The sequence below is a fragment of the Marmota flaviventris genome, chromosome 2 (assembly GCF_047511675.1).
Source record: "Marmota flaviventris isolate mMarFla1 chromosome 2, mMarFla1.hap1, whole genome shotgun sequence".
In the NCBI taxonomy this organism is placed as follows: domain Eukaryota; kingdom Metazoa; phylum Chordata; class Mammalia; order Rodentia; family Sciuridae; genus Marmota; species Marmota flaviventris.
This window is the reverse complement of record NC_092499.1, coordinates 68785255-68802632: the sequence shown is the minus strand read 5'-3', so window position 1 is coordinate 68802632 and position 17378 is coordinate 68785255. Positions and strand designations below refer to the sequence as shown.

The following is a 17378-nucleotide window of genomic DNA, read 5'->3' as shown; positions in this document are numbered from 1 at the left end:
AGTCTAGAGACATTCCGTGATGTGCTCAGACTAAAGGTAGTAGCATAGCTATTGATTTCAAGACACAAGTAATCTGGAGTTTGTTGTTTTGTTTTCATTTGTTTACAGATACTGATTAAAGTTATACATATTAAACATATTTTACTGTTTTATTTAATTTGTAGTCTGGTACAAGAATTCCAGAGCAGGAACATATAGTAGTGGGCATGATTCATCAGACATTATTCTGAATTTAGATGATTTCTTAGAAAATCTGGAAACCATTTTTTCTTCATACAAACAAAAAGTTATTCCTTTTTAATACTAGTGTGATATTGTTAAATCGTAAGTATAAGAAGTCAGCTCTGATAAGACGCAGAGACAGGTTAGGAACGCACACAAACATTCAATAATTGCAAAACATTTGACAGTGTTGTCACAGCTTTTAATCTCCTATTCTCCAGGATGCCTTGAACAATGCTTATGAAAATATAACCCTCTATAACGAAGCAGTCGCCAGGGCGATGGAGATCATCACTTCCCTGGAAGCCATCATTGCATCCCCGAGAGTAAACCTTCATAATCCACAAGAATCACTAGAGAGGTTTCGCTGGAAGCAAAAGGAATTGGAATCCACAATTGCAGACATCCAGGACCTCATCGAGAACCTGGGAACTATATCAGCACCCGAGGCCAAGCAGGAATTCCAGTGTACCTTACAGGAATTAATTTCTAAGAACTCAGCCATGAAGGAGGCGGCCACAGTGAAGGCAGCTATGGTAGAAAGGTAAGTCTTCTTCCTGAAGGTAATACTTTAGGAACGTAAATTAAGGCTTTTTTTTTTTTTTTTTTAATAATTAACGTATATGCATTAGAGCTAATATGGGCAATTGTAAAAGTTTTTTAAAAGTTCACTAAAGAAAACCCTAGTAAATATGTTATTATATTAAAATTTCTTTGGGTACGTAGAGAATATTGATACAAGCATGTATATGATGTATATAAAGAATGATGATAAAACAAATATCTTCATGCTCAAAGTTTCAAAGATTGACATTAATTTGAATATTCTTTTTCTTTTTGTTGTCAATGGACATTTACTTTATTTATTTATATACAGTGCTGAGAATCGAACCCAATGCCTCACACATGCCAGGCAAGCACTCTCTCAACGAACCACAGCCCCAGCTCCTACTTTTAATTTTCTCCTATGCTCCTTTCTTCTCTCATAAATATCTCTTATCTTAAATACAATGTTTGTCACTTCCTTGCTTTTTGTTGTATTTTTGCTGTGTTGATGTGTTTTTTTTTTCATGATCGTCAAACCAACACCCAGTGTGTCTATTCTTCTGTCACTTCATTTTTTTCAAATTCATCATATGACCCTGAGATTTATTCAGTGTTCTTTTCTGTAGAAAAATTCATGCACTTAGCTATTGATGGACATCTGGATCGTTCCTGGTGTTTTGTATTCTCAAACACTGCTAGTAGAAACATTTTAAAATGCAAGAGTTTTCTGTGTATATCTCTAGGAGTGGGATTGCCTGGGTCACATCTTAAATTTTTAATGCCAAATAGTTTCCCTAATTTCCATTTAAACCAGCAGCATATAGGTATTACAGGTGTCCCATATCCTTACCAACACGAATGAGTAAGAAGTGTTACCTGATTACAGTTTAAATTTGCATTTCTAGTACTGCTAATGAGTTTGAGCTCTTTTGTTGAATGTTTATTAATTGTTTATATTTCCTTTTCTGTAGAATGTCTATTCAAGTCTTTACTCATATTTTGTTGTATTGTCTTTTTCTTACTGATTTGTAGGAATTTATTCTATGTTCCTATTAAATACCCATCCAATCTATCCAGAACCACATTTGAGTAGCAGGCAAAGAAAATTAAAATCTCACAAATATTCTCTTTTTTTTTATTGGTTGTTCAAAACATTACAAAGCTCATGACATATCATCTTTCATACATTTGATTCAAGTGGGTTATGAACTCCCATTTTTACCCCAAATACAAGTTACAGAATCACATCGGTTACACATCCACATTTTTACATAATGCCATATTAGTGACTGTTGTATTCTGCTACCTTTCCTATCCCCTACTATCCTCCCTCCCCTTCCCTCCCATCTTCCCTCTCTACCCCATCTGCTGTTATTCAATTCTCTCCCTTGTTTTTTTTTTCCCTTTTCCCCTCACAAACTCTTATATGTAATTTTGTGTAACAATGAGGGTCTCCTTCCATTTCCATACAGTTTCCCTTCTCTCTCCCTTTCTTTCCCCCCACTCGTCTCTGTTTAATGTTAATCTTTTCCTCGTGCTCTTCCTTCCTGTTCTGTTCTTAGTTGCTCTCTTTATATCAAAGAAGACATTTGGCATTTGTTTTTTAAGGATTGGCTAGCTTCACTTAGCATAATCTGCTCTAATGCCATCCATTTCCCTGCAAATTCCATGATTTTGTCGTTTTTTAGTGCTGCATAATACTCCATTGTGTATAAATGCCACATTTTTTTTATCCATTCATCTATTGAAGGGCATCTAGGTTGATTCCAGAGTCTAGCTATTGTGAATTGTGCTGCTATGATCATTGATGTGGCAGTATCCCTATAGTATACTTTTTAAGGTCCTCAGGGAATAGACCGAGAAGGGCGATAGCTGGGTCAAATGGTGGTTCCATTCCCAGCTTTCCCAGGAATCTCCATACTGCTTTCCATATTGGCCTCACCAATTTGCAGTCCCACCAGCAATGTACAAGTGTACCCTTTTCCCCACATCCTCGCCAGCACTTGTTGTTGTTTGACTTCATAATGGCTGCCAATCTTACTGGAGTGAGATGGTATCTTAGGGTGGTTTTGATTTGCATTTCTCTGACTGCTAGAGATGGTGAGCATTTTTTCATGTACTTGTTGATTGATTGTATGTCTTCATCTGAGAAGTGTCTGTTCAGGTCCTTGGCCCATTTATTGATTGGGTTATTTGTTTTCTTATTGTTTAATTTTTTGAGTTCTTTGTATACTCTGGATATTAGGGCTCTATCTGAAGTGTGAGGAGTAAAAATTTGTTCCCAGGATGTAGGCTCCCTATTTACCTCTCTTATTGTTTCTCTTGCTGAGAAAAAACTTTTTAGTTTAAGTAAGTCCCATTTGTTTATTCTTGTATTTAACTCTTGGGCTATGGGTGTCCTATTAAGGAATTTGGAGCCCGACCCCACAATATGTAGATCGGAGCCAACTTTTTCTTCTATCAGGCGCAGAGTCTCTGATTTGATATCAAGCTCTTTGATCCATTTTGAATTAACTTTTGTGCATGGCGAGAGAAAGGAGTTCAGCTTCATTTTGTTGCATATGGATTTCCAGTTTTCCCAGCACCATTTGTTGAAGATGCTATCCTTTCTCCATTGCATGCTTTTAGCCCCTTTATCAAATATAAGAAAGTTGTAATTTTGTGGATTGGTCTCTGTGTCCTCTATTCTGTACCATTGGTCCACCTGCCTGTTTTGGTACCAGTACCATGCTGTTTTTGTTACTATTGCTCTGTAGTACAGTTTGAAATCTGGTATCGCTATACCTCCAGATTCACACTTCCTGCTTAGAATTGCTTTTGCTATTCTGGGTCTTTTGTTTTTCCATATGAATTTCATGATAGCTTTATCTATTTCTACAAGAAATGCCGTTGGGATTTTGATTGGCATTGCGTTGAACCTGTAGAGAACTTTGGGTAATATCGCCATTTTGATGATGTTGGTTCTGCCTATCCATGAACAGGGTACATTTTTCCATCTTCTAAGATCTTCTTCTATCTCTCTCTTTAGGGTTCTGTAGTTTTCATTGTATAAATCTTTCACCTCTTTTGTTAGGTTGATTCCCAAGTATTTTATTTTATTTTTTTTGAGGATATTGTGAATGGAGTGGTTTTCCTCATTTCCATTTCAGAAGTTTTGTTGCTGATATACAGGAATGCCTTTGATTTATGCATGTTGATTTTATATCCTGCCACTTTGCTGGATTCATTTATTAGTTCTAGTAGTTTCTTTGTAGACCCTTTTGGGTCTTCTAGGTATAGGATCATGTCTTCCGCAAATAGTGATATTTTAAGTTCTTCTTTTCCTATTTTTATGCCTTTAATTTCTTTTGTCTGTCTAATTGCTCTGGCTAGTATTTCAAGGACTAAATTAAATAGAAGTGGTGAGAGAGGGCATCCCTGTCTTGTTCCAGATTTTAGAGGGAATGCCTTCAGTTTTTCTCCATTTAGAATGATGCTAGCCTGAGGCTTAGCATATGTAGCTTTTACAATGTTGAGGTAAGTTCCTGTTATCCCTAGTTTTTCTAGTGTTTTGAACATAAAGGGATGCTGTACTTTGTTGAATGCTTTTTCTGCATCTATCGAGACGATCATATGGTTCTTATCTTTAAGTCTATTGATGTGGTGAATAACATTTATTGATTTCCGTATATTGAACCAACCTTGCATCCCAGGGATGAATCCTACTTGATCATGGTGCACAATTTTTTTGATATGCTTTTCACAAATATTCTGAAAGCAAAAACCTGGCCCTACAGATTTTCTTATTTCTATATATTTTCATTTTATAGATTTTTGTATCCTTGATTCCTTGCCAGTTTATTAGTGTGTTTTAGGAGTTTTTTTCTTTTTAGAAGTAAATTTGGTAGAGAATCTTTATTGTTCTCAGTGGGGAATTTGGGATTTATTTTGCATAAAAATTTTTATAGTATTTTTAACATTTCACAATATTATGTTGAATAGAAAATAAAAAATTTCCTACTTTGATTTTTTTACCCTATAACACTAGGTCATTTCTCTATTATAACACTTTACAAAAATAATTACAATTGCTATATAAAATTTTATATAATGTTTTCTTATTTAATTTCCTTAATCATACCTTTTCCTAGACCTAATTTTTGCTATTTTAATTAATACTCTGGTGAGAGAAAAGGTATTATTATGCAAAAGATTTTATCTTGTTTAGGATAAATTTCTTATATTTAGGATTTATTCCTTGAGGTAAATTGCAGAAGTGCAATTAATGAGTCAAAAAAAATCCACAAAGCTCTTCAGTTTAGATATTTTAAGGGCAGCCTTAAATGCCTGTTAAAGTTTGCATTTAAAGCCATCCCTGGGCCCCTTTGGGGTTGCATAGTCAGTGAAAACCTGTTGAAATGCATTGAATAGAAAAAAAAAAAAACTTTATATAAAACTGAATGTGGAGAATTCATCCTGGGAAGTTCAAAGTTTATCGTGTTCCATAAAATGTAATATCACTCTTTTTTCTAACTGTGCCTCATCAGGTGTCTTGAGAATTACAAACGCTACAGAAGTATCAAGGAGTACATTTGTACTCACCTCAGAAAAATGGAGACAGTTCTCAGGCAGTCCATGTCCCCGTTACCAGTGTCTTACAAGGAAGCTTTAGAGCGCTTGGAACAGAGCAAGGTAACCGCGTTTGCGAGTCTCCGTAAGTCTGTGCACAAAACTCAGAAGATCATGCACGTGGAGGTATCAGGAAATGTGGTTCTCACAACCCATGGAAATCTTCAGGCTGAGTTGAGAAAGTTCCTCAAACCAGAAGTCAGGAGGGAGAAAAATGAAACGGTGGTTTTTAAGATATTTAATTAATTGGATTCACAGTGTAGTCCTCCCCTAGTAGCATTCTGTCCTCTGAAACCTTCACTTTCTCATTATCTCAGGGGATGCTGCTGGATCAATGGTAGAGCCTGTCGCCCAGTGAGCAGTCAGGCACCTGTCCTAAGCTCTGAATTCTGGTCACTTCTTAGACCCTGTTACTAAGCAATTTTAATTTTTGCTTATTTGCATTTGTTAGAATGTACAGTATAATTGCTGCTTGGATTTGGATGAGAACATTCTAAATTGATAATATCTACCAAAAAAGCAAAGGAGAAAAAGTGGGAATAAGCACCCCTAAATATTTTTTGATGGTTAACATAGGAAACATTGTACAGATAAATTACCTAGTAAAATATGAGACTCGAGTTAAAATAACAAGATGTAATTCTCAGATATTTACCTTTGAAAGTGCATTCTTAGATTTAAGGGTCATTATTTGTCCTCATAGTCCCAAATTCATGCAGAATATAGTTATGGATAATTCTTATCTAGCCCAAATTGACTTGCAAAAGTATTAAAAAATGGTCACGTAATACTTGTGGATGGTTACAATCACTGACTGTTGAAGATTTAAGACAGTTTCTATGTTTCAGGGCAAAAAAAATAGACATTATATCCCTGTTGTTTATTCATTTTCTTTCTTAAGGCCTTGGTGTCAAATCTCAAATCAACCAGAAAAGAGCTCACGAAGCTGCGACAGGTCCTTCGACACTTGAGGCGCAGGTGCACAGAAAAGGATGGCATGTGTGTGCTCAGAGGCCTGTCGGTCCTGTGGGAGAAGTGGCTCAGTTTGCTACAGGCTGCCAAAGTCTGGGAGATGTGGAGTGAAGAACTGAAACAGGAGTGGAAATTCGTTAGTGAGGAAGTGAGTGTTTCATTTTCAACATTCAAATTCTAAAGTTTCCAAGCAAATGTTATTTCCTTTATTACCTTCACTTTGTATGTAAAAAAAGCCTCCCACAGTACCATCTGTGTACATCATATATACATGGCACATAAATGTTTCTAGAGGTCAGGCTCTATTAGAATAGTCCCCAAGAACTACTTAGGCTCTTTTATAATAGTGGCTTAGTTTTTTTTTTTTTTTTTTTTTTTTTTTTTTGGTGGGGGGTATAAGATAATTCTTATAAATTGTTGAGCTTGAGTTTTAAAATCTTTTTTATAAAGATAAATTAATCTCTCAAAAATAACTGGCTCTACATTCATTCTACTAAAGGTTAGAATTAGGCAACATGCATAAAACCAACTAATTTTGAAATTAACTACCATTGTTAGCTATGGAAATTAGCTACAATTGTTAAGTGCAGACCTAAAAACATGAGGTGTGATGTTCTTTCTGAAAACAGTCTCAAAGAATACCCCCATAATATATGCCAATCACAGATGTTAATTTATTCATAGTTTCAGACTTAGGATTCACATGTATTAAGAAAGAAAATTAAAAATCGTATGAAAGGATCTTAGCATATTTTCTAATCTTTCCAAAGGGCCAGGTATCAATGACATACAATTCAGAACACTCATGAAAAAAAACCCTTCTCTTATTCATTTCAAACTTTTTGCTGACTTTAAGATAGAAATATGAGTCAATACTTAATTGCAGGAAGATCACATGCTTTGGGATCAAAATGTTTAACACTATCATAGTAACCTGCTTAGAACTTGATGTTTTTGAAAATGAATATCATTTCAGTCATTCTGGCAGGGTTTGATCAGTGAGTAATCTCTTCAATGTTCAAGCTCTAAGAAATTTTGTAAATTATCCTGTCGGTGGGGCTGCTGGCACTGGTTCTCGCATGTCCACAATAGTACCATTTATTGAGTTCCTGCACTGGGCTGAGAAGGCAGTGCACACATGATCTCACTGAATCTTGGTCTATGGAGGTAAATATTGTCACCATTATGTAGGTGGGGAAACTGAAACCTGAGATATTAGGCAACAGCCAAGCAGCCCCAGCTAGAGATTGAGCAGTGAGCCCCTATGGGATGAGACTGAGGCTGTCTTGCTCACCATTCCAACCTTACAACCCTGTCCACAGCTTTGCATTTAGTGGGCACTTAGTAAATATTCGTGGAAGGACAGCTCTTATTCAAATCCAGATTCTGGCTAATTCAAACCTTTTGTTCTTTTTATTTTCTCACATGTTGCTTTATACCCATTTGCAATAATATCTTATGAATTCAGACCTCATTCATGCAATTATTCTTACAAACATTTGACAAAGTCTGATAGCAAAATATATTTATCAAAGAATAGCACAATAATAATAACTACTAAGTAGAGCACTTAATATGTGCCAGTCATAATTCCACATATTAGGTTTTATGTCATCGTGTGTCATCTCTTTCATCCTCAAGAGACTCCTGAAGAGGTTTTTTTAAATGTATGTATAAATTTTTTTCAAACATAAAGTCTGTGCTCAATCACTAAATCACCAAATTAAATGATATTTGCATACATCAAATCAATTTTTTTTCCTGGCTCAAGCCCAGGACTCATGCATGCTAGGCAAGCACCTTACCCCTGAGCTATACCCCAGCCTGATATATGATTGTACTGTAGCCCTTACCCATTCAGTAAAATGACATCATCTAAAGACCTATACACGTAAGATTTTGTTAGTGTGGTTGGTGCCTTTATAAACATGAAAAAGTGAATTCTGTTTTTAAAATGTCTACAGTAATACAATCATTTAGTATCTTTAAGGAATAAATGGTTCATGTATAATTCTTGAAAATGTAAATGCCCAGTTTATAAGTGTACAAGTTAAAAAATTAATTTTTTACTTACCTTTTCCCCTCTTATATCTTACCTCCCTATTTTCTTAAACAGAATGAGCTCATTATGGTTATTAACTTCTGGTTATCCAGAATAATCATATATTTTATACTTTGATAATGATAATATTCTAGAATGAAGTCTTGTCTTCAAAGACAAATGGAGTGCTAAGGCTGACTTCTTCCCCTGGGTCAAAGTAATTTCTTTGTTGGTTTCTATTTCTGCGGTTCTGGGTATTTTATTATAAAAAGGAAAATTTTGAGTTTTGACTTCTGGGGTGTGTACAGTCTCCACAGAGCAGGCACCTTAGGATAATACATGCCCTTAATAGTGTTATATAACCTTAATAGGTTAATGTGACTTAGGCTCTGGGCATGTAGTAGAGGTCACAGACTCCAGTGGGTAGTCCTACATTTATTCTGACCTCTAAACTGGGTTGCCATGTTAACAATGAAAAGTATAGTGTTTTCAGATGGGCCTTGACTTAAAAGTCCATAATCAGGCTCTTAATTACAGCTCAGATGCATATTTTCTTTTTTATGTGACAAGGACTAAGTTGAGATTTCTCCATTCTGGGCTAAGTATACTCTTCAATTTGTCAAATGATAGGGTGACATTGACCTCAAAGGTGATAGCTTCCACCTCTGATAACCTACAGAATTCTTTTTCCTATCTACATGCCTTCTCCCCTTTGATTTCTTCATAATTTACCATGAACCTAAGAGTTGGTTTTGGTATTGGGAATTGAACCCAGGGGTGCTTTACCATGAGATACATCCTCGCCTTTTTCAGTTTTTTTGTCTGAGACAGAGTCTCATTAAGTTGCTGAGACTGGCCTTGAGCTTAGAATCCTCCTGCCTCAGCCTTCTGAGTTTCTAGGATTAAGGCATGTGCTACCATGCCCAGCTGAACCTAGAAGTTTTATAACCAATTTTGTTAGGATTCCGTGTCCAAGGAAGATCATCAAAGCCTCTTGTAAGTAGACAAATGTATGTATACTTGTCATGGCAACTTGTTATGATTTGAGAGTCGTCCTTACCCCCAAGTCAGTAAAATTTAACAAAAAGTTTGTTGAGTTTTAACAAGTATATAGAGTCACTTAATCACCTTAAAATCAAGATGTAGGACATTTCTGTCACCCTGAAAATTCCCTGTGTCACTTTATGCTCTTTGCCTTCCCTCACCTCTAGTCCCCGGCTACCATTAATCTATTTCTTGTCCTATAGCTTTTTCATTTGCAGAACGTCATATAAGTGCATTCATACAGTGTGTGGCCTTTGACTTCTTTTCACTAAGTATCACGTGCTTGGGTTCATTCTTGCAATTGCTTGTCTCAGCAATTCATTTCTTTTTTTATTCCTGAGTGGTATTCTACTTGGTAGATGGAGTACAGTTGATCCATTCATAAGATAAAGAATTCATGGGCTTTTGAGCAAAATTATCATTTTAATAAAAAAATTATTAAGTGGCTGGGGGTGAGACTCCATGGTAGATCATTTGCCTGGCATACACAAGAGCTAGGTTGAATCCCCAGGACCTGTTAAAAAAAATGTTGTCCCCTTGAGTTCCCTTCCTCAGACACTTACCAGCTGTACAAGAGATAGCAGGACCTGTGTTTAGGGACTGCCAGCAGGTGATTCATTTTGGAAAGTGACACTGGGAGGACAGAAGTAGGAGACTAATAGAACTGAAGCAGGAAAAGTCTGAGCCCTTAGTTGTTTGGCTCTGACTGTGTCTTCGTAGCTGCGTTTGCCCATTTGTGGTTAGGATAACAATGGAAGAGATGCTCCAGTAGGTCTTTGGTTGCAGGTAGAGTTCTTCCAATGCCTGTGCATATCGGAAACCTAGATGTGCTGTTAGCCCTGTCAATATGGCAGTGCCTTTATTTGCATGGTGGTTCTCAAGCAATATGATCTAGTGGAACCCAGTTCTAGTGGAACTCCCTGATGCAAGTGTAGTGGTCGGCCTGAGAACCAAGATTTGGTTTGGAGATGATGGGAAGCACAAATTTCATAACTCAGGCTCTTGGAGAGGGTCCAGTCTATACCTTCTCCAGGTATTATAGCCACTGGACCCAACTGGATCCTATGTCCCAAGTGGCAGAGCAGCATATACCATAGCCCACCCCTGCTGCAGTGCCTCATTTTCTCCATGTGTGCCTCAGCCTTACAGCATTGTTGATAATGGATATGATAAGCAGAGCTGTGTAAGAATCCCAGCTACAATATATGCAACCTCTAAAATCCAAAAAGGCCCATGTGGTGCTGCGTCTCTTTCTCGGTGGTGGAGGTCAAGGATTGAACAACCTGAAAGAGGAGAAGCCCTGCTGCACCTCAGACCACTGGGCCCTGGAGTCTTAATTGATGCTGGGGCTTTTGAGTTTGCATAGGCTTTATTACTCACCTTGTGGCACATCTTACTGGACATCCAGGACCTTGCTAACCATTTCGGTTACTCATGATGTCATAAGTGGAGTTGACCCGTGTGATGTTCTGCAGTGTCGAGATGGCCAGCATGGATGTGTGGCTCTGTGTGAACATAGGATTGATGTAACATGAACACAGAATGAGATAAATGAGGGTCTAAAGGAGGAGAAGACTATTGGAGTTGAGGAGGGACTTAAGATCCATCAGATTCAGGAGACTTTGAGACTTTTTTCTAAGTCTTTGTTGAAGTCTGATGGAGCTTTTGATTTCCAGCTGCATTTAAAATTAGATATGGGGGCTGGTCTGTGGCTCAGTGGTAGAGCACTTGCCTGGCATGTGTGAGGCACTGAGTTCAATGCTCAGCACCACATGTAAATAAATAAATTTTAACTAAACATATTTTTAAAAATAAGATATGATTTTGGGTTCTGCACATACTAGTGGTTGATGAATACATGGTTGGTTTGGTACTTCAAGATGGTTTCTCTGTGGTGGGCACCATAAGGGTAATGAGAATCTGGACTTATTTTTGGAGTTAGAAGTGAAAGAAGTTTTTGGAGGTGAGAAGTGAAAGAAAAGGGACCTGCAGGAAAATTTCCATGTCTAATAGTTGCCTAGCTTCTTATAGTGGGAGCTGCTTGTGGGCCTCATTCTAACAACCCCTGTGCATCTCAAGAGAAATACCACTTTATCCAACAGAAAACTGAATAGGAAATCAATTATTTTAAATATTCATCAACATTTCTTTTTCCCACAACAGTAACACTTCATTTTATTTATGTATTTACTTACTTACTTATTTATTTTCATGGTAATGGGAATTTGGCCTGGGGCATTTTACTACTGAGATGTATTCCCAGCCCTTTTTCAGTTTATTTTGAGACAGGGTCTCGGTAAATCGCTGAGGCTGGCCTTGAACTTGTGATCCTCCTGCCTCAGCCTCCTGAATTTCTGGGGATACAGGTGTGAGCCACCACAACCTTTTGTTCTCATCATCCTATAGCTGGGAGCTATATGATTCTGTTGATAGAGGACCAATATTCCCAACTGTAGGAGAACAAATATTTCTTTTGAATTAGGAGATGGCCTATAGATACCCTTTGAAGAGAGAGTACTAAAAAATTATGGCTGCACAAGAATATTTCAAGTCCTAATGTGGTAAGAGTGTACTTGACTTATTTTAGTTCTCTTTCATTGTTGTTGTTGTTGTTTATTGAATTAGATGGAACGAGAAACAATCATTTTAGACAATCTTCAAGAGGAACTCCCAGAAATTTCCAAAACAAAGGAGGCCGCCACCACGGAGGAGCTCTCAGAGCTGCTGGACGCCTTCTACCAATATGAAGAGAGTGTGGAGATGCAGCAGCTCTTGCTGACCCTGCTCCTTCAGCGCATAAAGAGTATCCGGAATGTTCCTGAAGGCCGAGGGGCTGTAGAGGCTGTCCCTGCTCTTCAAGAGATCCAGTCCATGCGGGAACGGTGCGACAGGTAAGACTGAAGAAAGAATGTGCTTGGCAATTCTGGCTCCAAATTTTCAAAAGTATCCAATTGATAAAATATAAAAATAGTATAGGATAATGACAAGTGATACTATGGGATTGTGTTGTATAGGATAATTGGCATTATCCTATACTACAAAAAGGAAAGGAAAAGATAAAGTAGCTATCATTAAAACAAGCACTCATTTGCCATCTTGAAATTTCTGAGTAGAATAACCTCGTTTTGGTACCAGGGATTGAACCCAGGGGCACTTAACCACTGAGCCACATACCCAACCGTTTTTGGTTTTTGTTTTTTTCTTGTTTTTTTTTTTGAGACAAGATCTTGCTAGGTTGCTTAGGGCTTTGTTAAGTTGTTGAGTCTGGCTTTGAATTTGCAATCCTTCTGCCTCAGCCTCCTGGGCTGCTGGGATTACAGGTGTGTGTGCACCACCGTGCCCAGTGACACTGTGCTTCTGACTGGCTGGCTATCAAGAATTCCTTTGACACCTTCCCCAGGTCCAATTAACTTGCCAAAACAGCTCACAGAACTCAGGAAGACATTCAGGTTTGCTGGCTTGTTATTAAAAGACAAAAAAAGGGATATAGATGAACAGCCAGATGGAAATTGCTTAGGCCGAGTGTTTAGACACCACACCCTACCTTCCAGGTATCTCTGCTGTTCAGCAATCTGGAAGCTCCCCAAATCCTATTCTTGTGGGTGTTCATTATGTAATCATGAGAGATTACATCATTGGCCTTTGGTGATCACCTCAGCTTCAGTCCCCGTCCACTCTGGAGGTTAGGAATGATGATATGGAGGTGGTGAGGGTGGTCCTGAATGTTAGTACCCTTTAATCATATGGTTCTCTCTCCTTGCAAGCAGTTCCCATCCTGAGGCGCCTCGAGAACCCACCAAGAGTTGCCTCATTAGCATAAAAGATGCTCTTGTCACTCAGGAAATGACAAAGGTCTTAAGAGCTCTGTCAAGAACCAGAGTCACTGACTCAACATTAGAACAATAGGTTCTGCTTGTGCTTCTATCTATAAGGGTATTATGAGCTTTGTCTCAGGAACCTGGGCAAAGACCAAACATTTATTTATTACATCATAGTATCACAGATTCTTATCAAATAACTCTAAGGTTTTTTTCCACCCAGTTGCCTCTTTCAATATTTGAAGCATCCACAGCAAATGGAGTCAGTGGAAGAGAATAGGTCCTGTAGGATTGTTGGTCCCCAAGAGCCTGCCGATGACTCCAGTCACACTCAAAAATCATTTTTATTTGAGATCAAAGAGTATATGCAGAAAAATAGAAGGTAGAGGTGGCAACTAGAACAGAAAGCTCAAAGAGAAGATATTTGGGGATGGAAGTTTTGGAGAGGTTTTTGATTGAGTGCTAGGATTTGGTGTGTTTGATTATGTGGTATTGAAATCATTGAAAAAATGGAGCCAGGTACAGTGGTACACACCTGTAGTCCCAGTGGGAGGCTGAGGCAGGAGGATCACAAGGTCAAAGCCAGCCTCGGCAACTTAGTGAGGGAGGCCCTCAGCAACTTAGTGAGACCCTGTCTCAAAATAAAATATAAAAAGGACTAGAATGTGCCTCAGTGGTTAATGAGATTTATATATATGTTATATATATATATATAATATATATATATAATATTTTCTTCTTGGGGGAAAATCATTTTTTGTGAACTATTCAGATATTTTGTTAATTGTTGAAATTAAACTGTTTCACAAAAGAGCAGGACAGAAAATTGGTTATATTTTGATGTTCTGTTTTAGGCTTCTTCAGAAAGCTCAGAAAAATAAGGAATCATTGCAGACTGAACTCCAGGGAAGACATTCCTTCACAAAGGAAATAATTGCTTTGAAGAACGTATTTCAACAGGCTTCAACTTCTTTCCAAAATATGGCATCAGAGGGCCACCCAGAAAGGGCAAAGCAGTTGGAGGTAAGTGAGGAATGAACTAGTGAACGTGGCTGATATTGGCCCATAGCCTTGTATTCAAAGTCCTTGGGGGCAGAGGTAACTCCTTGATTTGGGTTGGAAGAGTGATTAGGAAAAGATGCAAGGAGAGCGGGAAGCACATGCAAAGGCCCTATGGTATGTTGTGGGCAGAGCCAGGGGACCATGAGCAAAATTGAGAGCAGGCTGAGTGTGGACTAAACAGCCCTTTTTCAAGCATGTTTCAAGGGTGTTTGGTGAACAGACCCCATTTGGGTAGCATGTTAAACTATTTTAGTAGGCCATGGTGTTTTGCCTCTGGTAGGGGCATGCACATACTGAGAGTCATTTGGGAGCTCATTTCTTCAGAGTGATCTCACATTCCAGTTCAATGGTAACAGTCAAAAATGATGTTTGGAAGCTGATTCAGAAGTTGCAAGCTGCGGTGAACCAGAGCTTTGGTGTTGATGTCCAGGAGCCCTCCCATAGGCACCAGCTCTATTTAGCCCTGAATGACATCCTGTCCTCCCTGAGTCTAGATAAAGCAGGAGGACACTCACACCAGTCCACCTGTGTCTGGATGGCTTTGTTCTTTAACTTTCTCCTTCTAGATTAATAAAGGAGAATCTGTGACACATCCCAGAGTCATTTAAAATTGTAATCGCTCAGCGTCAGCACAGTGACTCAGTCCATTAAAACAAATAATGCTTGAACAGCTACTGTAAAAACCAAACAACAGAAAAGCCACAGTAAAGTCAAGAAGTATTTTTCCACTTGATCTTTGGGAAACTTTCCCAAACAAATGAGTTTCTCCTTTATAATTACTAGAGGAGAACAGTAGATCAGATTTTATTTCTAGGCCACAACCAATGGACTGTTTGTTCAGGTTTCTTTTATCTCCCCAAACCTGCATTCTTTGTAAGGAACTGGAACCCTCCCTTTTGAAAAAAGCTGAGCTCTGCTGGGCTGTCTAATTACAAGAAAGGGACACTTTTGCTTCAAGCGTGGGCTTTTAGTGGCCTTGACTCATTGTGATGATAATGTAGGAAGAAGTAGAAATAGAAACAAGTTAATAACAACACCAAAGAAAAACTTCTTTGAAACTTTTTTTGCTACTTGTAGCTTTTAAGATCCGTGCTGCGACTGAGATACCGTTTAATCCTAGAGGTACTTTGGAAGCAGGGGACATTTGTAATGTCTTTTTGCCACAATGGTTTGACACTCTGAAGAGAGATCAGGTTTAATTCTTATAAATTAGAAAGCATCCTCTGACCAAACCAAGTATCTCCTGGGTTCAGTCAACTCCTAACAATAGTGAGTTTTGTCCAGCAAAGTTTGCTTCTTTGGATCACGAGGACGAGGAGGAGCTGGAAAGCAGCTTTTGCTTTTTAGAGCTGAACTTTCCCCACACAGTGTGGAAACTCTCTTGACGTTTTTAGGAGCTTCAGAGCATTCTTAAGAAAGGCAAGCTCACTTTTAAGAGTATCATGGAAAAACTGCGAATCCAGTACTGTGAAATGTACACCATAGTCCCTGCAGAGATGGAGTCCCGGGTGGAGGAATGCAGAAAAGCTTTAGAAGACATAGATGAGAAGGTAATAATAATGTTCTTACTTGTACTGTCCTTTATGGGGTTGAATGACTAGAAGAAAATGTTCTCTAAGGCCACATTTTCATTTGCCCTGATTTTAGCTCTGACTGGTTTGAGCTTGGTTAAATGGCAGTTTTGTGTATTGAACACTGAGATTAATAGGCTTGAAATAAGTGACTTAAATAACATAATATTAATCTGTATATATTTAGTCATCCAGATGCTTAGTTTTTCTTCTCTTGCATCTTAAAATACTTACATATTGGGCTGGGGATGTGGCTCAAGTGGTAGCGTGCTCGCCTGGCATGCGTGCGGCCCGGGTTCGATCCTCAGCACCACATACAAACAAAGATGTTGTGTCTGCTGAAAACTAAAAAATAAATACTAAAAATTCTCTCTTTCTCTCTCTCTCTCTCAAAAAAAAAATACTTACATATTATCTTTTCCTTGGTTTATAATTATTTTTGATTGTACAGACACTTAAAATTTTTGGACACAAATAATACTTTGCTTTAAGATGGATTCCCTGAAACATTTTGAAATTACAACCAAGAAGAATAAAAGTCGCACTAGGAACAGTATTTAGCAAATATTGTCTAATGATGATGTTAACAAAATTCTCACAAAACATACCTGGGCAAATCATTATACCTGAGAGTCCAGATTTGAACAAAGGTAGGAAATATTTTATAACACCAGGGACATAGGAGCTGAGCTGAGCAAGCCAATTTTCTTGGATATTAGAAAGACAGCCCAAATCCAACAGAACAAAAAAAAAAATCTGTTTGGCCCAGCATTCACAGAATGATTTTTATGTGATTTTTTTTTTTTAAGATTAAAGCACCCATAACTTGTTAGCTAAAATAGCTCTTCAAGCTCAGCACAGTGACATATGCCTATAATCCCAGTGGCTTAGGAGGCTGAGGCAGGAGAATCATGAATTCAAAGCCAGCCTCACCAATTTAGTGGAGCCCTATGCAACTTAGGGAGACCCTCTCTCTAAATAAATTTTTTAAAGGGCTAGAGATGTGACTTAGTGGTTAAGTGTCCCTTGGCTGAATCCCTGGTGCCAATAAATAAATAAATAAATAAAGCTCTTCAAGTACAAAAATGTCAGATTTCAAAAACTAGGACTGGAGGATCACAAGTTCAAGACTAGTCTCAGCAACCTGTCTCAAAATAAAAAAAGGACTGAGGATGTAGCTTAATGGTGAAGTGCCTCTGGGTTCAATTTCCCCCAACTCCACCAAAAATAAAAGGAAGAAGGGATTCAAACTTAGTTTCTAGAATCTGTCCTATACTTCTCCTAGAAACATTTAACCTAGAAAAAAAAAAAGAATGTAATCTCCTAATATATAGTTACATAAGTCTTTTTTGATTTAACATACATGAAAACCTATTAGGTACATTCTCAAGAATTGTGTGCTATTGGTTTTACTTTAAAAGATTACTAAATGTTTTAGTAGAAACTAAGGGTTATTGTCATAAATCCTTTATGTGAAAATCTCTATGAAGTAAG

General features: G+C 37.9%; 1 protein-coding gene across 9 annotated transcripts in view; it reads left to right on the top strand.

The window, feature by feature from the left end:
• Syne2 (spectrin repeat containing nuclear envelope protein 2) overlaps positions 1-17378 on the top strand; it is a 332720-nt gene that overhangs the window by 178626 nt on the left and 136716 nt on the right. For 8 of the 9 annotated variants that reach the window (XM_071607983.1, XM_071607982.1, XM_071607981.1 and 5 more), the window contains 6 exons: positions 444-766; positions 5295-5439; positions 6278-6496; positions 12059-12324; positions 14106-14274; positions 15708-15863. In XM_071607983.1, the coding sequence (XP_071464084.1) occupies positions 444-766; positions 5295-5439; positions 6278-6496; positions 12059-12324; positions 14106-14274; positions 15708-15863 (1278 nt within the window). The remainder of the gene's footprint in view (positions 1-443; positions 767-5294; positions 5440-6277; positions 6497-12058; positions 12325-14105; positions 14275-15707; positions 15864-17378) is intronic. The other variant, XM_071607984.1, reaches the window with a different exon arrangement.